The following is a 24549-nucleotide window of genomic DNA, read 5'->3' as shown; positions in this document are numbered from 1 at the left end:
ACACACACACACACACACACACACACACACACACACACACACACACACACACACGCAGTCACACGCAGTCACACTCCAGACTTGCATACTAATGCCTTCAGACTGTGAACACAACAAGCCTCATTTATAAAAGATTCTTATATTCTTATGCACCAGTCTGGGCTTTACAACACATTCCAAGCAAAAGATGAACTTATGAAAAATTGATCTCAGCGCCAAAATCAGCTGTTTACATGAATTCTCTCCAATGTTCTGTGATGTTACAAATGCAACTAACATTTTTTTTCTAATGATTAATTAGGTGACATGTTCCTCCAAGATGCTGCAGGAAGACAATAATGTACCACAAAGTGCAGCCCGCACAGAAAGTAACTGTGGAAAATGGAAATAGACTTCATCACTTTCAGAAATGACAAAAAAAGTTTGAATAAATAATTGTTCGTCTACATCATCCCCAGCCTGGGAGATTTATCGTAGTCTATATTTCAAAGCGGAGGCAGCAAGGGAACTCCATGTGTTGTCCCATAAATTAGATGCTGAAGATTCAGCCTATTTGCTTAAATGAGATTCTGGCGTCAGTACAAAAAAAGAAAAAAAAAACAAAAAACTGAATAAACAAACAAGCACTGCTTGCTTTTCAAAGGTGGCCAAGCCTTCGAGATTTAGTATTTTTCATAACATTTTCCAAACCTGTACTGACATCACAGTATGTGAATTCTAGGTAATGAACCAAAGTCACTGCAGCCAGTACGGTGAAAGCAGCATGCACTGCAGCAGCTGCAGCCCCCCTGCTGGAGAGATTTACAAGGATAAGGTCTTCTGCCTCACATTCCACTTGAAATGACAAAAGCAGGTGAACGATGCTCTCATTGATCCTGATGTTCTTAAGCATTTTCTGCTCTGCTGCTTGCTGCCAGACATAGTTAAATATTTTAGGTTCACCATCAAATCAAGTTGAGGTTGTGTACGCTGCTGTGCATGCACCTCTTCTGTCTCTCTTTTAGTCTTTGCTGTGGATGGTCAAAGTTTAGCGGCAGTGAATTTAACTGTGTTAACCTTGACTGAGACCTGGTGAACTGAACTTTACACACATGTACTGGAAGCAGTGTTGAAAGACTTACTCAGATGGTTTAGTTAAAGCTGCTAAAATCAATATTTAATATTTTTAATACAGATAACAGATAAAACATTTTAGTGTCTCCCGGCTCATTGTTTTGACAGGCAGCTGTTTTTAGCAGCTTTGGTAGCTTGGAGCTTTGATAAGCTAACTGTGCTATACTACACCTGCTCTCATTCCCGAAAAGGGTGCGATTCCCTTTAAATGGACAGAAACACGACTCCAAATCAATGCTAATGTCACTCCGTAACAAGTTTGCCACATCAGCTTTACACTATAAGTTACAGTATGTCAACGTTGTGTTAACTCTTGCCCCCATGTGGCCAGACATAAGTAATACTAGTTTATGCAAAAAGCCAAGTTGTAAAAATATTTCATTCCAAATAACATTCATGCATAGAGAGTATGGATATAGTATCTAAACATATCTTGAAAGTATCAAGTGTAAAAGTAATCATTATGCAGTAGTACGCTGTTATATATATTATTGTATTTTCATTATAGATGCAGTACAATTTAAGCAGCATTTTAATGATGCAGCTAATGTTGCTGTTCAATCTGTAGAAGTGCTTCATATTTTGTAAAAAGGAGACAAGCTTTGCATATTAAAATTGAATCTGCAAGGTAACCTGCAAGCTGCCAAATAAATACAATAGACTGAGCAGTGAAACACTTCTTTCTTAATGATAGCGGAGTAGTTAAGAAAGTAGCTTAAAATGGAGCTAGTCACGTAAAGTACCTCAAAACTGTACACAAGTACAGCGATGTATCCCAAAGCGACAGGAGAAACGAGGGATCTTACAGGCAAGTTTAATAAAATCCAATATCGCAGCCAGAGTAAACCTTTTTATTTCAACTACATGCCACCTTGATATTCACCCATATGTTCACCATATGCTGTCTGTTTGGATGAACGTCAAATGTTTGTGTTTGTATTAAGCCACAATGAGACTCCATCCAGCAAAAAAAGGGCAAAGCAAACCTTACTCAGTGAAGTTGTATGATTATGTGTATATATACAGTATGTCTGATACACAGGATCCTCTGTTTCATCCTTTGAACCATAATCCCAGGTGAGCATGCAGACACCCTGTTGAGATGTGAAAAGATTTATGCACTAACCTACAAATAGTGAGCATAGAGGACATCTGCTGCCTAATTTCACATGGTACAGACTTGAGTGTGCGAGTGCAGGCTGGCGACTGGGGTTATCAAGTGGGCACCTGCCATCACAGATGCTTCAGTGAATTAGAGCCGCTGCACCTCCAGATAGTGGCTGTATGTGCAGTAACCTTCAAACATTACTAATGCTCGAAAGAATCTTTGATCCACACTCAGACACTTAAACAGCATCCAGTAACCTAATCGTCGACATCTTTAAGATTAAAGGTGACGTTTGGGAAAATAATAGCTCTGCACGCGCCCACTGAGTGTTATGTTGCTGGCTGTGGCACGTTCCACAGTCGCTCTGACCTCTTTGACCTCAACAAGAACAGCTACAGAAAAAAAGGCCAGGGAATCATCCAACACTGACCACGGCTGCCTCAAATGTATGTCTTCAGGGCAAAAAGCATTTATTTATAGCTTGCTGTTTGGTTGATGCTGACCACACACTGTGTTGTCTTGATATACTCTGCCAAAGACACACTGACCACCAGTGGGAGGATGCTTTAGCTAGCTGTCTTAATGCAGAGTAAACTTAGATTATATATAATACTATTCTCTCACCCAAACTGCATGTAACAAACCATCTAACCAGCCGGTACAAACAAAGTGTGGCTAACTTTGCTCCATTTGGTTGTACCACAATGAATCTGCCAACGAGATAAATAAATCGCAATGTTACAACAGAGTGTGGCTTCTTGTCTTACCTTAGGGCCGTGCCTCTGGCTTTGGGCTTGTCAGAAACCTGTCAATACACAGACATAGAAACCGTAAGTTATGCTCAGATATTCAGGATTTGTTATTATGGCTTTGATTGAACACGTGCCAGTGATGAAAGGTGGCAGAACATGAACATATATGTCTATTTGACAAGTCTGCCTTTATTGATTCTCAAATTGTTTAATTAAATGCATTAAAGTTTATGGAAGTTTGCAGTTTCAGTTAAAGGATCAACATAATATGATAAGATTAATTTAGATTTGATTAGATTACATTACTGACTGTATGAATAATTCAATTCAGGGTGCGTGTGTAGCAGCACTCAAACAAAGCATTACAGCATTAACACATTTGACAGAAATTATGCTCCATATGCACAGTTTTCTACAGGTCCATATTCTAGATATTTAATAACACTGCAGACAGACAAATAATACTGCCACTGCTGTTTTTAATACTATTGCTACTACTACTGCTGGTAAAGTGTGAAACAGTCAATTACTGAGCCATCTGCTTGTTTCTGGGTGTTCATCAGTTTCGGTGCTCATCAGCGGTAAATGTGACGTGTTACTGAGGATTAGGGCCACTGTTATTTATATGTAATTTCAAGAAAAAAGTCAAAGTAATTAAAAAACAAAGTCACAGTATTTAGAGAAAAAGACTAACAACAACAAGTAATAATAATAAGAATAAGAAGAATAGTAAACCACATATTCTTTATCTGCATAGTCTTTACATGAAATAAAAACTTTTAGACTGAACTAACTGGTACAAACTGAAGACAATATCCCGCTTTTCCCTTTCATCCACTCAAACCTCTGCTCCTCTGATCCTTTCTATTCTTCTGCCCTCTTTCTCTTCCTGGCTCCTCTAAGAGAAGAAGAGGTTTTCTTGTCATTAAAATGAGGAAAAAAACCCTCTCTTTTCTCTTTATCTCCTCCTCTTTCATCCCCTCCTTCCCTTGTTTCCTCCCTGCCCTCTTCCTTCACCCGAGCTTCTGTTCACTCTGTTATTTCTATTCATACTTCCCCTCCTTCCAGTAAAAGAATGGGGTGATTAGGTTTGCCAGTGAAGCCTTTCCTCCCTCCCCTCTTTTCCTCCCCCTGTCAACTCCGAGTCAATTTTGTACATGACTACATCAATTGCAATAACAAAACAAAAACACTAAACTCAATTTCTGAAAATATCAGCCATTAATTCAGCATCAAGCACTGAAACCCAGCAATTAAAATGAATTACTCAAACAAAAAGAGGACCTTTTCTCGCCTCTGGCTTGTTGTCTCTCCCTCTCCCTCTCTAGGAATAAGGTGATTAACTGGACCAGTGAAGTTTCTGATAGATCGATGTGTAGCTGCAGGCTAGAACAACAAACCTCCTCAGATCTTTGGCTTTGGGAGACTTGCAGGGCTCATGGAGAGGATCTATGTGTGAATATATTTAGCTAGCTGGTGGCTTTACTTGGATTTAAATAAAGAACAATCCGACCGGTATTTATTCACACAATCTCTTCGGTTACAACGCGGCTGTAAGTATTGTTCCTGACAAAGAGGACAAGCTGTTTTACCGAAAGCAAGACAATTTAAACCGTAAAGCTTTAGAGACATAAAGGGCTCTATGTATGATTTATGTTTATTTGTAAAATCCCACTTCTCCCTTCTTTCTCATGCGGGTGCAAGACATCACAGATTTGCACATCAGGCCTGGTGATACAGTTTTAACCGGGCTTTAAACTCCCCCGCACCATCTTGAACAGCAACTGAACAATGAATTCTTCGCTTGTCTATACGGCGTCGCTCTACTTTGCGTGAGAGACTTCATATAGCATTTCTAACACCTGAACAAAATCCTGAAATTTCTGATGCAACTCTTGCGCAGACGTTGCACTGCTGAAAACACAGCAGCTACTGGATTTTCACTAGTGCAAAACAAAGAGCCTCTCCATCCCCGAATTTTAGCATCTTTCCATCGGCTGCCAGTTGGATTTAACACAGCTAGTTCACTGTGTGCAGAAATAATATTAGTCTTTAGAACTGAAGGCATATCTTTAATCTTTTAGAGCCAAATTGCATATTCATGCATGATTAGATACACAATCGCTCATCCCTGTTTCATGACTTAGTGTGACACATGTAATACTGATCATGTGCAGTAGCTAACACACAAAATGAACCAATGTTTTCCTTTCTCACATGCCAACCAAGATAAGAGATTTCTCTATTTACTCACCTGCCTTTAAGCCCATGCAGTAACTCTCACCCCGTCGATTTACTCAGTAACCTTTCAAACTTATTGATCAACGCCTTTCTATATCTCACACACTGTGGTTTGCTTTGACTGTGTGTTACAAGTTATCTCTGTTTCAAGGTCGGTTAGCAGCCGCTGCACTTTGCTTTCTTTTTCAATGTACCGTGTGCTGCTTCTCTGCAGAAGACTGTGCGTTAGAGTTTATCTAACTGTGTATGTAATGCAGGGGTGGTGCCACTGGACACAACCTGAGCTGTGCTGAGATGCAAAGCTTGACCTATCATTAGCTCAACAGTAATGAAATACAAATGATAAGACACATATAAAGCATCAGAGCAGCTTCCTTGCAGAAAAGCAAACTGTGTGAAAAGCAGCACAGCAGAGAAATAAGAGCATAATTCTTCCAACAAATTCAGAGTTTCTCTTTTTCTTTATTTATAAAACACTGTTTGTGACTGCACATTTAACCCAACCCAAACTGTGATTTGAGGTCCCTCTATAACTATATGCTTGAGACGCTTAGTGGTAAGTTGCCATTGAACTGGTGAAAAGCCAGACTCACTCACTCGTGACCATTTTCAGCAGATGCAGATTCCACATGTTTAGATGCATTGTTCTGTTTACAATCAGTGTTTCTCAGTGAAAATCTGGCCCTGCATAGTTTACATAGAATTCTTTCCAGGTCTTTTTCCTGCATGACCACCGTCACCTACTAATTACAGGAACAGAGTAAAACCATCAGTATCAGAGTGTATCGACTTGCCTGCATGCTCTTACATGCAGTGGTGGAAGAAATATTCTGATTTTTTATTAGTATAAAGTAGCATAAAATGCGAATACTCAAAGTACATGTACCTCAAAATTGTACTTAAGTTAGGTGCTTGAGTAAATATTTACTTACTGCATCTACATGCGTTCTAATGTGAATGCACAAGATAAACAAAATGAGGACCCACCGATGAACACATTGCTACATAGCACTACTCAAAAACTCCACAGCCAATCATTAATATATTATTTTTACAGTTTACAGTGGAAGAGCTGCTCCACTCTTGTCTGGGGGGATTGTTACACATTAAGTGTCAGGGAAAACGAGCAGTGGTTCTGTATCAAACTGAAAATGCCACATATCTAATGAGGGAGCGAGGCTGCTGTTTAAGCGTCATCGCGTCACTGATTTGATAACGACATGAGAAGCTTCAGAATCTGTCTGATTCAGCTCAGCAGCAATTGATTGATTCATCACATCGGCAATGAGTCAAAGCAGCGCATACTGTATCGGCGTCTGGAAACGTTAGGGAACGAAAACAAACAGCTAAATCCATCCATTAGCAGATCAGACTGCAGGGTCAAGTTAGTTTGATAATCTCCCGCAGACACACATTCACACTTTGACATGACGCAGTGAGGAAAGCGCAGGTTTAAATAAGAAAAACAATTATGGCTGAATTCCATTGAGCCGCTTTGGTTTCAGGGTCCTCATGTTGTCATTTACTGGGACACATGACCAGAACGAAGCCATGTTATTTGTCACGCCTGCGCTTTTCCCACTCTGGTCAAAATGTCTGCTAATAGAGTTTGCATCAAGTTGAAGTTAGCTTAAAGTTGGTATTGACCAGACGCTGACTGATCTCCTGGGCTGTTTATTTCTATAGGATTAATTCTCGCCATAGATTTGTCCGAGGGCGACACAAGCTAACTGATCTCCTGCGGCGGTTTCTCCACTTTAATGTTTTATGTTACTAAAGGGTCCATGTGCTGCACATGTGGAAACACCCCAGAAATCCTGTCCAAGTATTTTCACCCGGCTGACTGTGAAGCATTGCGTAGTAGACACGACCATGATCCCCAGTGTGCTGGACATTTTTTTCCAGTTGCAACTGTATTTTTATATAAAGACAGAGCTTTTTAAGCTTGACTTTGCTCTGACCGAGGTGATCTGTCATCACAGGCTCGCGGAGAGAAAAGAGAGAATTGCAGGGAGATAGAGAGACAAAAGAAAGTCCTGCAGCGGTAATTGGGTTGCTGTTTTTCCGTCAGTTTCTAAAGTCATTAGGAACATCTCTCTCTTTCCTACTATCTCTCATTTCCTCTCCTCTTTTCCCTCTCTCCTTCATCCCTCCTTCCTCTGCTCTTTCTTTCAATTCCCTCCTCTCCTCCGTCTCTTTGCTCCGTGCCAAAAACATATTCATCATACTCCTCTGCTGCCCTCACAGCACTGTGCCACAGCATACTAATGACAGTGTGTGTGTGTGTGTGTGTGTGTGTGTGTGTGTGTGTGTGTGTGTGTGTGTGTGTGTGTGTGTGAGAGAGAGAGAGACTGTCAGCATGTGTTTTTATTTATGTGCTTGCTGGCGTAAATGCTTGTGAATATAAATCGACATGAGTCCATTGTATGTGCTTCTATGTGCGTATGGACGCATGTGTGTAATACATGCGCGTCTGTGTATTTGATTAAGAATGTGTGTGTGTGTGTGTGTGTGTGTGTGTGTGTGTGTGTGTGTGTGTGTGTGTGTGTTGTGTTTTACTTGAGGCTATAAAAGCTTGATAATACACCATGCACTCATTTGCTATAAGCCTGTTAACAGCATGCACGGAAAAATGCCACTGAATTCATCTCAGCCTTTCTCTCTCTCCGTCGCTCTCATTCTCTTTGTCTCTCGCCGTCTTCTTGTTTTCTTTCCGTCTTTCCCTCTCTTTATCTTCGCCTCCTGTCTGCATCGTTATCAGTCTCATCTGTCTACGTCTCTCTCTCGCTCTGTCTCGATAACTTTTCTCTTTTCTTTCTTTCTCACTTTCCTCTCTGTTTATTTTGATCACTCCCGTGTCTGTCCTGCACAGTCATCCAAAGAGAAGACAAAAGTACAGAGACAGAATGTGTGGCAGACACTTACCGAGAATGGTTCAACATGGAGGTGGGTGACACGGCCTAGAATAATCTGATATTTCAGGGTATTTGTGTGATAATGATATTCTCAATGAGGCCAAAGATTCGGGGATGCTCCGAGCCAAATGTAGTTTGTCTGCTTGGTCTCCAGCTCTCAGTAGCTGTTGAGCTCTCCTCATACTTAACCATGTGCTCCTGCTTGAGGTGGTGAAATAAGTTTGCTGCGCTGCCCCCTTTCCTTCTTCCATATTACCATGGTTGGTTGCACAGCTGAGATTCTGTAACCAAACCAGTTCCACATGATTCAAGTTTCCTCCACTGTAGAGCCAGGAGCAATCTTACCTTCGCTCTCAGCCATCTTTGTTGTTGCTGAGTGTGATGGTGTTTTTTAATTATATTGATCTTATTGTGAATAATATTATATGGCACACACATTGACACAGACACAGTGAAATACAGAAAATACATTTCCCAAACTCTAATCCTTCCTCCCTGTGCTCATCGTTCAACTATCTCTATTATGATCTGTTGTTCTGTTATCGCTCTCATGTACTCAGTATATGTAAAAAAAATAACAAAAAACACTTCTGTTTTTAATCGATGTCTATCTTCCCTTCCTGTAAAATATTGAAATATTTTTGGTGACTCATTTTGAACCTGCCCGTCTTTACGTACAATCATCCAAACACATTTGATTTGCTGCCACTAGCTAATCCCATCACATGAAACCACACATGGCTGTTAGCTCATGGATTGAGCAGCAAAGTGATGTAATAGTAAGATATTTGCGTCTAGATCTGGTTATCTTAAATTTGTTGAGTTATGTGCTGGGAAACAAAAGCTTGGTGCAGAATGTTTTCGTCACATGTTCAGGCAGGTTGCAAACAAGCAGACAGTTTAACCAATTCAGTTATCACTTTATTTGAAGGTAAAGGTAATCTCAATAATAATTTCTCATTACACAGGAAAACCACAAAGGTACACGACTACTGTACATAGATGAAGATACACTGATGAGAACTTTGTTTTCCTGTAAAATCAGACAGAACTGACAGATGTTAGAGTGTCTTACCTCCTCTAATGTGATGCATTTGCGAGTGAAACAGATTATGTGGGAGGCATATAGTTATGAAAGGGATTTGAATGAATCCTTCAGATTTGATTGGACGGCTTTAAAGTGAGTACGGTTGAGTGGAGGTAGCAAAATAAGAGCTGTAGAGGACTTTTCACCTCCGCCCACGCCTCCCTCACCTGCGCTGGTAGACCAGGAGATAATGGAGAGATGTATAGATTAGACCTCCATTATGTGAAAATGTACCAAAAATGTGACCAGCTGACCTCCAGCACGCACCTCCTGCTGCCGTCTGACACTGCTCTGCCACTGACCACGACCTGCTAGTTGACGGTCAGGTGCAGTTTGATACGGTGGGCCCAAATCGCATTTAATTGGGAGTTAAGATGGGTCATCAAAAGTATTTCAATGTTTCCATGTAAGGTGAGATAAAGGCTTTGTGATACAGCAGGAAACTGAGCGAGAGAAAAAATGAAGTTGCATTTCAGACACAAAAGTGAGATATAGAGAGACAGACAAAGAACAAGAATTAATTGTAGCCTATTTCATCCTGTCTATTCCTTTTAATACTAAGAGTAATCATATGTAACCCCTATGATTAAGGAAGCCACTTGCTACAATTGTGAATGCACACTATCTGTAATTAACAGCTCTACTTTCAGCATAATTAGAAAAACTAAAACCACTATAAATGACCTGCCATCATCTATAATTATAATATCTAACATCACGGTAATTATACAATCAGACGGCCAGTTAAAAGGGGAAGCGAGGAATTGGTATCTTTTCATTAACAGAAAATATCTCATGCACTCTTTGATGAGCGCTGGTATCAGTCTGCGCAGTAGGGGAGGGGGCAGCAGCACGACCCCCACTGACTGCTTTGAACTCATCTCTGGCATCATTAGTGTGTGATGATGGTGATGAGAGGAGAGAGGGCCACCATGTCAATTTTCATACAGAACAACAAGACAACGGAGCGGGACAACTGCATCGCTCATGTGATAACTGCTCCAGTCAGCGGACCCTGAGCTAAACGTTCAGAAACACTTCCTCTGGATAAAGGACGACATGATGCATGATCCCTCCAGCGTTTGTGAGATCAGACCAATGACGGGGCAGCTAAGGCCTTTCAAAGTTTGACATTTTGACCTGAAATTACCACCATATGTTTTTATTAGCCCGGAGCCTGAAGTGTGCCACCTGAATAACTACAGACTTTCAGCATGTTTAATTCGAATTAATGACTAATTTGATCAATTTAAAAAAAGCTATTACAACTTGATGAATTCAATTTGCATTTAAATGATGCTCTACGAAAGTAATAAAATAATAACACAAAAAGCATTAAAAGGAGAAGTCTGAGAGCTCCATCTATTACTCAGTCGGCTGGACCTCAAGGAACCAGTACGTGGCACACTGCTTACATGTCTTCAGACATATCAATTCAAAATGATCACAAAGTGGAAACTGTAAATGTTAAAGCAGGAAACAAATAAACTGAACAGGCTGACGCATTGCCAAAGTAAATAGCAAAAGCTTAACACGAAACCTTAAACTGAATTTAGCAGTTCCATTTTAAAATCCAAACATCATTTCTCCATTTAATGCCAGAATAATGAAAGAATTATTAACTGCAAATTTAATTATCCTTTTAATTGAAACGTCCAGCTGTTCTGGAGCTTTCAGTCACATCACATGAACTTCACCAGTAGATGCAAAACACAGGCTCCACAGAAACTGCATCATCCTTCTGAGGCTGAAATCGGATGCATGGTGCATACTGTATTATCTGCCTTTACAGACGCATGGAAACATTCATGCTCTGCGGTCCTTGTCCCTGACATGGTTAACTGCATGTGCAAGAATAATAAGTCATTGCTGTTGTAATTATGAGCACTTTGCAACATCAACAAAGTAAATTATTTTAAAAATCACAAGTTCTTTTTGGCGGCAGTGACTTGTGTGACATTGGTCAACGTTTCGGGACCAAATTCAAAGGAACAAAAACACTTCTACAAGCCTGCTTTTAAAAGTTTTTAAAAGTTTCTAAAGCCTTTCTAAGTGGGGACACTGTAAAACTACACTGTCAGAATAGCTCATCTACAGATGAGCATGCTGACCGTAAAAAACTCTTCTTCAGTTTCAGTGCTTCCCTGTACGTAACCTGACATACGCCATTTGTATGTGAAACACTGTGTCATGCATGGGAAATAGCAAGAGAAAGGTTTTATATATGTGCTTGTGCCATTACTATTCTTTCCATACATTTACCTGTCAGCCCATTCAGTCATAGCAGAACACCGGTGTTCTGTCTAGTGTTTAGGTAAAGCTTGCACACGACCTGGTGTGTATCACGCCACCTGTCAATCAATGGCTCGAGGTGCCCCGGTGGTCCGAGGGTTCAGACACCGACCATCAACTGCAGCATTAGCATCCGTTCAGGGACCGTTGGTGCACGTCTCCCTCTCTCTCTCTCTCTCTCTCTCTCTCTCTCTCTCTCTCTCTCTCTCTCTCTCTCCCTCTCTCTCTCTCTCTCTCTCTCTCTCTCTCTCTCTCTCTCTCTCGCCTCTTTCTTCCTGTTATCTCTCTCTTGTCAGCTGTCTAATAACATCCAACATGTGTGCAGTAAAGTTTTCTCCTGAATGGAGGAGGAGTTTACTAAATAGTTGCACATTTTTATGGCGCTTTGGACTTTTCACATGCCAGGTGTTGTTGACCACTATGAAGTCACATTACCATTACTCGTTACATGAGTCAGCCCTGTTATCTGTTGGTTATGATGCTGTTGTAAAGGTTGCTGTCACTGATTACTTGGATTACTGTTCTGTTTTGTTTTTGTTTTTTTCTTTTTCAAATTAACAAGGACATTATAACATATTTTTTAAATTAACTTTGGTCTGAAAAGATAGATAAATGGAAGTAGGAAAAACACAGCTTTGACCTGTGACTGAAAGACTTAGCACCTAACGGAGGTGGAATGTATATAAAAGCCGTTTGAAGGTGGTTGAACGCACAGATCAACTGAATGAGACGAGCAATTAATTATGAATAGATGCTTTAAGAAAGATGGGTTGAAGTAAATTTCTGGACAGATGAATTAATCAGTAAATGCCACATACTATATACAAAGATCAGTTCAATATAATGAATGTGAATGCATGAACGATTGGAGGACAGATGGAGGCAAGGCTGGAGCGAGAGATGATTTGCATAGCTGGATGAATGGACGCACTGCAGAGGGAGCTCACCTTTTGTTCAGCGTCTTCCTCATCGCTGCTGATCTTCAGGTCATCCTCCAACATTCTGTGCAGAGACAAAGGGACAAGTGTTATTGCAGCCGTGACCTGCTGTCTGCTTGTATTAGGTCGGATATGGCACGCCGTGATCGGCAGTTCCCTTTGATGAACCTTTCTGGCAAACAGATTAATTACACAGCAAAAGCTGCACTGGTTCACGTTTGGGAATGAGGAAGTGGACAGTGGATGGAGCACTTCGCTGCTAAAAACCTACCAGATGTTCAGCTTTTAGAGCTTGGTGAGGAAAGCCAGACTGTTTTTTCACCTGGAAACTTTCTGTCTGACAACCGCTGACCTACAGCCAAGAATTCCTTGGAAACAAAGAGGACGTGCTCAGCCGAGATCAGTCCCTCGGTCAGGATTGTACGAGGATTGGACTTTTTTTTGGTGGAGGACCTGCTTGTTGCTCTATTGCCTTTATTAGCTGTGCTTGTTTTATTCTCCCCACGCTGGAGATGAAACTCTAACAATATAGATGTATGGAGGCTATGAAAAAGATATACAAGACACAGTCAATAACATGACCTCCCTCTGAGCATCACCTGCTTCTTACCACACAAATTATTCAGTATTTATGTGCTGTGCATTGGCAAGTTCCCATGTTTTATTGCTTTATATAAACCCTCCACACAAACTACTGTTATTTTAAGCTGGCACTGCTATTGTTATGACAGGAGAATCCCCTAAAGGGATTTTTACTGCCTCACGAACCACTCTTGTCAGTGCTTGCACCGCTAAAAAACACTCCCCAGTGTTGGGTGTTTTCAGACGGGACCATATGAGTGGTGAAAAAAAGCTTTGCAGATAGGGGCACAGTGCAGCACGCGGCGATGATAGATATGTTTGAATGAATGAATAATGGATTCATGTTTTATTTCATAAGAAAGGACAGATGGAGAGAGCGAGATGGAGATGGAGATGATAATGATGGAGAAAAGAAGGCTGAACGAGGAGGGTAGAGAGAGGGAGATGGAGACTCAATAGAGAGAAAGAGAGGGGAAAGGAAGCATGGAGGGGAAAGGAATGAAATGCAAGAGAGAGTGGAAGCATCTACGAGGACAGACGCAGTCAGACATAAATGAGTTATGGACTAAAGCATCCATGACTTGCAGAGCTTGGAAAGCACGGCATCAAATTTCTACAGGGCTCTTAATTGCCTTCATAAAATGGAGTCTTTTTATTTCTTCAAGTAAAGCGCCAGTAGAGCTCCATTACTTGCGGAAGTTTGTCTGAGAGGATGCTAATATTTTCTGAAGCTAAATCAAAGCCACGCTCCGCTAATGACTAATTGCTCAACGCAGAATTTTGGATGCACAAGTAGTCAGACTACAAAACACAATGTGCACATAAATCTTTCTCTCAGTTGACTCAAGCAGAAAAAGTTCCCTGGCAGTGTCTCTGTATTATTGTCCACAATCAAGACTAACCAATTCAGACCACCTCACAGCCTTAATTCTGTCCCTCTTGGCTTCTTGTCCTGCTTTGTTCTAATGGAAAATCTACTGTATGTCATCCTCTCACTTATCAGTTCTTGAATCCAATTTGGTGCTAAGCGATCACTGCTGCACAAGATCACCTTGGATCTTCTTTTAATTTAGATTCTCTATGTGCAGCTCTTTCCATTGCTTTTTATGGCGGCCATCGCTGCTATGCAAACATCCCACATTATCCTGTATATAAGAGCTATGTCAAATATGTGAAACACGTACTGTTACTTGCTGTGTGTCAGAAGGTTTGCTTAAGGCCAGGGTTCCCAAGGGGGTCTAAAAGAATAGTACCACCAAAATATGTTCACATTTTTACATTCCTCTAATCTTTTCCATATAAATCATAAGGAAAGGTCACAGGGCCAAAAGGTAAGGAACCACTAGTGCACCAACCACACACGCAGAAAATGGATGTTGAATGCTACTACTGTGTTACATTAATCTGCAGTAACAGCAGACATCTGAACACAGACTGTCGTTCAATAAGCTTCAGAGGACTTTACTTATGCCTGCAGACTGTGTTTCTGTGAAGCACTAATACACAGACGCATATGTGTACATACTTGCAGTGCTGGATGATTCCTCAGAATTTGTTTGTAGCTGTTATGAGATGCTCTGTCATATTTCTCCAATCACATAAAACACTGGGTTGGTATGTTTGATGCTATATGTTGAGAGCAGATTACTGCTTTCAGTAAGAGCTTGTAGCTGATTCCTCGTTGGCTGTTCCCGCTCATCTTATGTCTAGGAATGAAAAGGAATAAATGTTTGTATTGTAAAAAGATGTAGCTGTGTTGCATACACCTGCACATAGTGGTGCTGAAGTTCAGAACTTACACTACAATCACTTGTCCAAAACAACCTACAGTGACTGGATTCACCATCCAACTTATATATATATACTTATACTTATATATTATATTATTTACAATAAGTATAATACCATCACAATTAGACTGAGGCTGCTTATTGTCCCGTTGTCCTCCTCTCACCGGTCACCTGTTACTTGCTGCTGACAAAGCACCATGTTTTGAGAGCATTCTTTACACACTGAGCACAACAGAGAGCTGAGCTCATAACGCTGGCTGTTAGTTCCTTACCCTATCCAGGATGCTACACTGTACAGGGCACTATGAGTGATTCTTTACATTGTGAAAAGCCCAGCACTACTGTTAGAGAGTTCAGTGAAAATAAAAGCAGGAATGCAGTAGTTAACCGGGCTTCTGTTGCTGCCAGCAGGTGATACAACACTGCTGACTGAGCACCCGCAAAAAGCTGCTTCGACTAGACAAAAGTCTTCTTCACTTCTTCCGCTGTTACATCCATGCAGTCGTCTCAGCATCACAGGACTGGATCAGAGCGTAATGGAACTCCTGCAGCAGGAGGCTCCAGTATGCTCTCTGCTCTCCTCTCTAATGAAAGAACAAATTAAACACCACAAATTCTCTTGCTTTTGTTCCTAATGCACCATTAAGGTACAGAGCCTATTTGAGAGGGATTACTGTTGGATGAGTTTTCTGTAATGGCCGGACATAGTAAACATTCTGTGAAGAATATAGCAATTAGCCTCAACGGCACAATTATTCTTGAATAAGATGAGGTGGGCCTATTCATTATCCCCTACATTTTTCGCTGTTGAGCATCACAGTAACAACAAAGAATAGCTTAATTTCTGCAGTAAAGTAGGCATTGTTTTTAACAATAACAATAATTTCACCTTAATAAACAAAATATCATTTATGCTTAAATACAAGATGGGAAAAAATTACACCTCAGAGCAAATGATGGTAATCAAAAGACAACGGCTTGTCGGCTTTGGAAGCAAAATAGTATAATAAGTCACAAAAAGCACTCCAGCTCCAGCAGGCATGATCCTAATGGAGATATAATTAAGTATGTAAGTATCCACAGAGGAGGAAATGAGGGTTTACAAGCTGACCTGGAACTTCAATCAAAGCAGCTGAATTACTGCCAACTAAAGGCTGCCGTGACGTCTTCTTAACTTGCAGGATTTTTGCATCATCTTTTGGCCATCAAGTCTTTTTCATTTTCAAAAGCTCCATTCTGACACCATGCTTGCCACATTTTCTCTCCTTCTTCCAAATTAGATTTCATCAAACGTATAAATAATTCATGGCACTTAGCACTTGAAAACTCTCATTAGAGGTAGTAACACAGGAGTTGTCATATTGAACTAATGTTTAAGGGATAACATGACAGTGGATAGAGTGAAAATCCTCTTCCAGAGATGAAGAAGGAAATTAAACGAGGAGCAAAATAATTTGACAAAAGCAAAAAATAACAGTTTTTTGTTTGAAGTCACACAAAAATGTGGTACTACAAATAGGTTTCGTATATTTTTTCTGTTCTTTGTCATCTGTTTTAACTGCTATAATCAAAATGGATAACTGACTAAGCCCTGCCAACCTTAGCTACTATGGCGCTACACTTTCCATTCTTACATGGTGTGTTATTTATGTTTCAGTCATTTTTGAAACAATGGGTCCTTGATTTCAAAACACAAAAGTATTTAAGCAGCTTATTCCAGGTGGTGACTATTAGCTACATTGAAATGAGAAATGTTGCTAGCAGATATCATCAGCTGCAGCTAGCTAGCTAGCTAATAAAGCTAATGTTAGCAGCATGAATTAGTTGCAAACACTGGCGCTCACTGACTTTCAGTGTTTCTAGTTGACTGAGGCTAAAGCTACGTGTCCTGGAAAAAAAAAGTTAGCATCCCCACCAGTTTATGATGTATGTGCTGACATTGAAGTAAAAGAGCAGCATTATTCTTGTACTGTGGCATGGGGATTTAAGCAGAAAACATTAAATCTAACATAACTGTTTATTATTCTTTGAGCAGTGCGTTCCACTCTTAATGCTGCAACTCAAAAGGCCTGAGGATGGGGACTAGCCAGTGTTTGGCTAACATAACGCTATCTTGGGAGCAAAGTTTGGCTGGGGCTGCTGGAGTGCAAACATCTTCAAATCCAGTAAAAACTAAGGACAGAGCTGCTAATGTTACACTCTGATCTATAGCAGCATCATTGACCAGCTTCCAAACAGTGGAAATGGAACAGTTAGCTATAACTCCCAAAATGTAGTTAGCTCCTTTGTCTTGGAAGTAACACTGGGTCAGTGCTTCTGTAAGAAGCATGCTAGTTAGCTGGACATGCTAAAGTTTACAGCTTTCAGCAGATAAACACACCATTTAAGCCATTCCTTACACTTTTCCACTGTGTTTTGGATTTTAAAAAGGCCAAAGGCCATGGCTACTGTACATAGTTACAGTTACTCAGCTACGATTGGACAATCGCTGTTCGTTGAGGCATTTAGGAAACGGTCAACTTCGAAAACAAAATCATTAAGCTTGTCGTGGCCAAGCACAGGATGAATCAGGGACGTGAGGCGGATTTACAAGCCAAGATTTCTGCCTTTCCAATCTCACCCTGCCATGAATCCTGCTGTACAGCTCTGTGAGTGAAGTGAAGTGGGCTGCAGCCAGAGATGTTGCAATATGCTCCTGGCTCACGTTAAATTAATGTAGCTGCACTTTCCCGCTCTGATCCACACAATCTTTTTTTCCTCCTACCAGCAGTGAATTTCATCCAAGAGTCAAGCTTAATTTCACCTTGAGGCAGGCGCAGCAGCGGGTCAGAAATTCTCTGTTTATGTGTGTGTGTGTGTGTGTGTGTGTGTGTGTGTATGTGTGTCTGTGTGTGTGCGAGCATGTGTGTGTCGAGAGAGAGAGAAATACTCACGACTTCTGTGGTGCAGCTGGTGGTTTTGCAGCGGGCTTGTTAGCTGATACAGTACATCGCTCTGCAACACAACAGAGGACATTTAAGTGTCACTGCTTTGCATGTGTCTTGGGTTGATAGTGATTACTGTTTGACAAGGAGCCAGACTCAAATTACTAAAGATGTGTATTACTATTATCACACATGGAAGCACACAAAACAAAGCACACAAAACATGACACTCCACAGTGTTATTCAATTCATGTAGTTTGGGTAAAAACACAAAGCAAATGTCTCTTCGCAATAAAACTGAAATGCAGTGGCCAACAACAACTTGATTATTATTATTCTGTTATTTTTTAGTGTGGATATACAGACTTTTAGAAAACAACCCTTTCACACTATTTGATATTCTAGTCAGCTGTATTTCTTCAGAAAGAAAAACCTGCCAGTGGGGAAATATTTCAGTTTTATATACATCACAAACATCTCAAAACACTACAAGACAGGGTTAACAGAGGAGCATAAGTTCAGAAGAGCTTTTGATGATCTGATGTGAGTCAGACTGTGTGATGCACTAAATCCAGTATTGGGCGATCTAATGATATATATCAGGAGACAAATGAGATTTTATCAACTGGTCTGATTTTGCTGCACATGTATGTACACATGTTTGGGTAGCAATCCCTTCAGTATGTCTTGTTGTATTAGACAATTGTGAGCAATGTTGCAAAAATCAGTGAGCATGTTTAAGCCAATATTAGAGTTTTTAATTAAAATAAGCTGTTTGAAATCTGAAAAACTGCCATTTACCAGTGAGGGAGGGACTAATGAACAAATGCTGCACATGGAAAGCACACTATCTAATTTTAAGCTCGCCCAGGTCTAAGGTTTATTAATGTGTTTACACTTACACTCCATTAACATGATCTGTGTCTGGGTATAGTATGTGGCTAATGACACCTGATTTACATACCTTTGCATTTATCCCTGGCATTGATAAGCATCCTCATTATCCCAGTTCTGCCTGAACTGTGATTGGATCTCAATATGTCAATTAGGCTGGTGGACTTGAAACATGGTTTGTCCCTAGCCAAGGGAAGCAATACCATGCACAAGCTCCAATCATTTTTAAATCACTTTTGCAGAGGTAGCTCAATTATCACATCGTGTCCTTAATGCATCAACATCTTGCAACATGAATTGCATTGTAGAACTGAACATTTTATCTATATTGCCCACTTCTATCTGGATGCTGTCAGTTCAAAAACAAGCACCTGATAAACAGTCCACACTCTCCACTCACCACTTGAGTGTGAGCTTGGTAATACATAATGCAAATGCGTAGTCGTCCATGAATGGCAGCAGATCACACTGTGGTGTATTTCAGCATCCATATCTAAATACTGAGGGACACATTTGTGGTCCTATATCTGTGCATCCTTGCTGCTATTAACAATAAAAAAAAAAACATCTCCACAATCAGTCAAACCAGCTGAGCTGCGTGAGTGCAATCCTGTTTATCTGATTACTAGTTTAGATGAACACAGAAAGATGAAAGCAAAGCTTTTCAGACTATCGTGCTCCCGTGGCAATGAATTCATTTGAACATCAGCTGCTTTTTTCACATTTCTTCTGGGTGGTATTTATGGCCTCACCAGTGTTAATTATCATAGAGCTGGTAGGTGAGTGTTGATGCTGGGAAACTTACTCTGGGAGTTGTAGCCCGAGGTCACATGCTGTGACTCCTAGAGAGAGGGAGAGAAAAAGCCAGAGGGCGATGAGTTGAATGAATAAACCAACAGATGTCATTATTGATTTCACAGAAGCCCAACGATGCCATTACACAGAATTCAGATCCTCTCATCTCCCCGCGTCGTCGCTCCACCTCATTCTTAAAAACTCTCTGGCAGGATTAGTGTGACGCTGGGGGCTGAAAGCGCCACAGCAGTCTTTCCTAATTCATTAACTAGTGGGCCAGATTCACTGCCTCCGTGTCTACGTTGCTGTTTCTTTTGACATCACCACCAATCTGATGTTTTGCACATTAAAAGTGATTCATAAAAGCACTCTGGAAGTGGAAAAAAATACGCCTGCTGTTTCAGTCAGAATATTACTCCATTTCTGAAATAAATGTTGAAAATAACATTTAGGTTGGTTTTAATGTGACAAATATTCCCACTGTTTACAATGCAAGGTGTCATAAAGCATTTTTGTAGGAGCGGGGGAAACTTTTCCAACATCCATCTTCTGAAGTGGCGATTCTTTAGTCCCCGCTTTTATTGTGTCTCAGTCTTTGTTGATTACTATTGTCACATTTCTGCACTTCACTTCTCCAACATCACCTGTCAAACAAACAGTGTGGGCGATGCTACAATGTCACTGCCTCGATATTTCTGTTGAAGTTTGGCTTTCTGTAAGTGACAATCCTTTCTTTGAGTGTTTAGCCACGGCTGTTATCAGTGCTCGTGTTAAAAAAAAAACACACTTATTTTTCTCTTGTTTGTTGTCAATCAGAGGTGCTTTCTAAGGTAAAAAGGAAACAGTGGCCAGACATCAAGTTTTTAAAATAGAAAATGGAAAAGCTTTCTTGAGCCTGATGTGGGTTGATTTTTTATTTATTTACGTTTTTTTAAGAGATGATTGAGAGACGCCAAACAAACATTGGAACATCTTTCTAATAAGCCATCCTTCTTCTGCAGACCTGGTCACACCAGCATTTAAAATCATATATTTCAGTGAAATCAGTGGATTGTATCCTGACAATGCTGGCCTCTAAAGTAATGAAGCACAGGAGAGTTTAAAATGAAGAAAGCTATTAGCTGTGTTGCACCATCCACTTCAATTAAAGCTGCTCCACAAAAGGGGCATGGATATGAGACAGGAGTGGATTATAGAAATATGTTTTTGGAATAAAATGCGTGAACTTATTGTGCTGCTAGTGAACAAGCTAGCAAGCTTGTAACTGACAGTTAGCTGGGAGCTAACTGTCTGGGCAACATGCTAACTAGAACAGGCACTAGTTAGTACGTTACCAGCTTGTTAGCTGTTAGCGGTTAGCTTGCCAGCTAATTCACTAAACAACCTTCAACAACCAAATCTTTTGCAAAGCTTTGTGGCTGAATTTTCTTGTGGCATTTTTTGGTGCAACCTGGCCTTGTAAAGGTTTTTTTTTTTTCTAATTCTTTATGAGAGAAGTCATTTACTAATGATTTATATATCACTGTAAGCCATTAATGTGACCAATTTTTGGATTGCCAGGTTGTGAAAAAAATTTTTTTGAATAGTTTGCAATAATCCATCAAGTCTGCAATTACAAATGTCATTACCAATAAGGGACCGCGGTTTCTTCTATTACAATAATTTAACAACAAAAGTCAGAGCATCATCTGTAATTGTAGTAAACTTATAATACAATTGTAAATGTTAATAAACTGTTAAATGTTAATGCTAATCATTTGTTAATAAAGGGGCTTTGGAGGAGGATTAACACCAACCAAAGAGGAATTTCTCAACGTAGCAACCCAAAACATGTTCTTATAATAAGTAACTATAAAGCATTAGATTAACTAACCATTAGAAAAATCACTGAGTACAACTTAAAAAAGCATTTATAGAAGTTGCGTTGTTGGGAAGTGGTACCCAAACATTTAATATAAAAAATATTACTAGCAACAGTACGGACTTCTGCAGAGAAGGAGAGGCTCTCTTCATGTCCACTTCCTCACAGGAAGTGAATTAAACATGCAATATTTCATTGAGATTTTAATTTCATTGGCTGTCAGTTGTGCCACTGTGCAGGATGAGGCAACAGTAATCTGATTCAATCACAGCAATCACTGCCGCAGTGAATTTATGAATCACATCTAATTAGCAGACTGAAGAGTCTCAGTGACAGACTGCAGTTAGTTTTGTGATGAGCCACCAGTAAGTGTAGGAGTTTAAGTGAAGGTTTTTCAACTGTGTCACATCTTTTTCCACCACTCACTGACTCATACACAAATAAAGGAAAAGGATGTAGTCAGAGCACCACTCTAACAAAATACATTACCAGGCTTGTAATTCTTGATTAATTTGCACTTTTAAGCCTTAATGTGAGTATAGCTTTTACTTTGGTGAATCAGAGCCTTTTCACACTAACCTTGTTTGGGATGGGGAACTTGGTCTGATCAGCCTTCCCAGGAGTGTGTATGGCCGTGAGAGGAGGAGGCCAGGAATGCGTCATCTCCTGAATACACAAAACACAAACACATTTGCATAGTTATTATTCAAATAATTTGGTATTTTAGCATTTTTGGCACCAGTCCAAACAAAACAGCCGACAACTCACGATAAATATAAGTTTGCGCTCTGAGGAAAGCATCGTCTGAGCAGCAATAATGACTAAAGTTGAGCAAATTTGAGCAAAGGGACTGCTTATGCAACATCTTTGATGCAAAGGAGTGGAGTCAGCATTCAATCAAGGTTGTGCTGAAGCGTCCCCCGTCAGAAACGACTTTAATATAACTTAGAGTATAAACTGAGAGTAGCATGGGGAGTTGGTGGCACACCAGGGATCAGTGTACTGAGAGTGAACTAAGTGCAGAGTTGTTGAATTACCAAAATAAAAGCTGACTCCAGTCGGCTGCATTACAGCTAAGCAGCACATCAGCGGCAGCAGCAGAGCAGCAACACCCCCCTTCAGCTTTTCTAATCACACAGTTGAATCTGGTCTCAATGTATGTAAAAGCTTCAATTACAACAAGGTGTGTGTGTGTGTGTGTGTGTGTGTGTGTGTGTGTGTGTGTGTGTGTGTGTGTGTGTGTGTGTGTGTGTGTGTATCAGCTGCAAAATCTGTTATCTGCTCACCAGCTAATTTTTCCATGCAAGCACACTCTCATTTCTCTCTCTCTCTCTCTCTCTCTCTCTCTCTCTCTCTCTCTCTCTCTCTCTCTCTCTCTCTCCCTCTCTCACACATACACTCACACTTACCTGAAAGTAAGATTCTTTGTAAACTGTAGGATATTGTTGTATATTGTGTATGTATCATTTAATAGATGCTACATTTCACTCACACACACACACACACACACACACACACACACACACACACACACACACACACACACACACACACACACACACACATTTACAGCAGGTCACTAGGTCAGAGGGCTGGAAAGGTCACTGACATCACAACTTCCCATCATGCGTCTCTTCGCCCCCTCTGGAGTGATGACTCACATTCATCAGATGACTCATGTTTCCGTGTGTGCGTGGGTGAGAAGAGTGTGTGTAGAAATGAGCTGTGTAACATTTTCAAAGATTCCTGGGCATGAGTCTACTCTTCTTGAAGGTGTGTACCTTCCCTCTCTGCAATTGTAACACACTTGGCCTGACGACATATGGTGTGTTGCTAGGCAACTCTTCTCTGACATCATCATGTCCCTCCTCGAGGAGTTTCTGTGTTTTGACAGACGGCACTCCTGATGGTAGTGTGTGTGTGTGTATGTGTGTGTGTGCATATATTTAAATATATGTGTGTGTGTGTGTGTGTGTGTGTGTGTGTGTGTGTGTGTGTGTGTGTGTGTCTAGAAATGACTGAAATAACTCTGTCAGCCTTTCACACACACACACACACACACACACACACACACACACACACACACACACACACACACACACACATTAATACAGACCCATGTCACTGTGATTTTGCAATTATTTTCTACTAGTTGTATTATCCATAATTACATCTTAACACAAACACACAAAATGTACATTTACCCTCAGTGTCCACTGGACACATGGTTGGATCGTCTCTCCCATGTTTCTTCCACTGTCTTTACACACTGGGTCTATTTTCTGCCAAAGCAGCCTGCCCTCATATTTGCCAATGCTTTTCATTTGTTTCTGACTTTGTGTACATGTAGCAAAACTAATTTTTTCTTGGTGGTAAAGTATATCCACAGAGTATTACCAAGTTGAACAATGAGCTACAACTGTATATTCAGGACAGTATGTTTGTCATTCACATGAAAATAACAACTGAAAACAATGTTGAAAATGTGTCTGCTGAAGAGCAGAAGAGAAATCTTCTGGCAGGCTTCCAGCGCACATTGGAACTGTGATGGAGATGAGACGGAGCTGTGGCCTAAACGTTACGTTACGTTAACGTAATGCATCCAGTGGACAAAAAAAAGGAGAGAAAAAAGGGGTTTTTTACATGATTTTTTTCAATCACTTTCTTCCTAAGACTCAAAAATCATGAATTCAAAGAGATAAATTCAAAGATTCTGAGTAAAGATTTTTTTTTCATCATTTCTGATTGGTTAGGGGGTGTCCATAAAAAGTTTATCAGGACCACAGTCTTATTTTCTTTTGGTGAGAGGCCACATTTGTCCATCTGTGTGTACTGATATAGAAAACAATAGACACTGTGGAGGCGAAGTTTCACTTATCTGGGGATTGCTAAATGTCTGTCTTTATTGTTCGGACACATTTTGTTTGTGATTAGCTAAATATGCTTATATGTATAAGAGACAAAGGTGGTTTCTTGTATCATAAGGTGGTCCATATACTTACTCTTTTAAGGGTTTGAAAGATGTCGGTTTGAAGTCTGTTTTATTTCTGTACACAATATCTCTGATAGACACTGTTACCTTGAATTGTGAAAACATCCAAAACAACAATGTTTCTGTGACAACCAGCTTGTAGCTGTGCCGTCACAGAATGGGAAAAATGAACCGCAGGCCTCCGCTCCGATTCACCTCACCTCACATTCTGAACTCCCTGATCTTTCCACTTGACACGGCTAAAAACCACAGACCGAATTCAATA

The 24549-nt window shown here is 40.4% G+C and overlaps 1 protein-coding gene across 3 annotated transcripts in view; it reads right to left on the bottom strand.

Moving 5' to 3' along the window:
* The window catches only part of aff2 (AF4/FMR2 family, member 2), a 134462-nt gene that overhangs the window by 36139 nt on the left and 73774 nt on the right, over positions 1–24549 (bottom strand). For all 3 annotated transcript variants that reach the window (XM_070962112.1, XM_070962113.1, XM_070962115.1), the window contains 5 exons: positions 21872–21958; positions 19442–19478; positions 17752–17812; positions 12456–12510; positions 2989–3026 (listed from right to left, as the gene is read on the bottom strand). In XM_070962112.1, the coding sequence (XP_070818213.1) occupies positions 2989–3026; positions 12456–12510; positions 17752–17812; positions 19442–19478; positions 21872–21958 (278 nt within the window). The remainder of the gene's footprint in view (positions 1–2988; positions 3027–12455; positions 12511–17751; positions 17813–19441; positions 19479–21871; positions 21959–24549) is intronic.

The sequence above is a fragment of the Chaetodon trifascialis genome, chromosome 5 (genome assembly GCF_039877785.1).
Source record: "Chaetodon trifascialis isolate fChaTrf1 chromosome 5, fChaTrf1.hap1, whole genome shotgun sequence".
Taxonomy (NCBI): domain Eukaryota; kingdom Metazoa; phylum Chordata; class Actinopteri; order Chaetodontiformes; family Chaetodontidae; genus Chaetodon; species Chaetodon trifascialis.
Note: the sequence above shows the minus strand (reverse complement) of the source record. Positions and strands in the feature narration are given on the sequence as shown.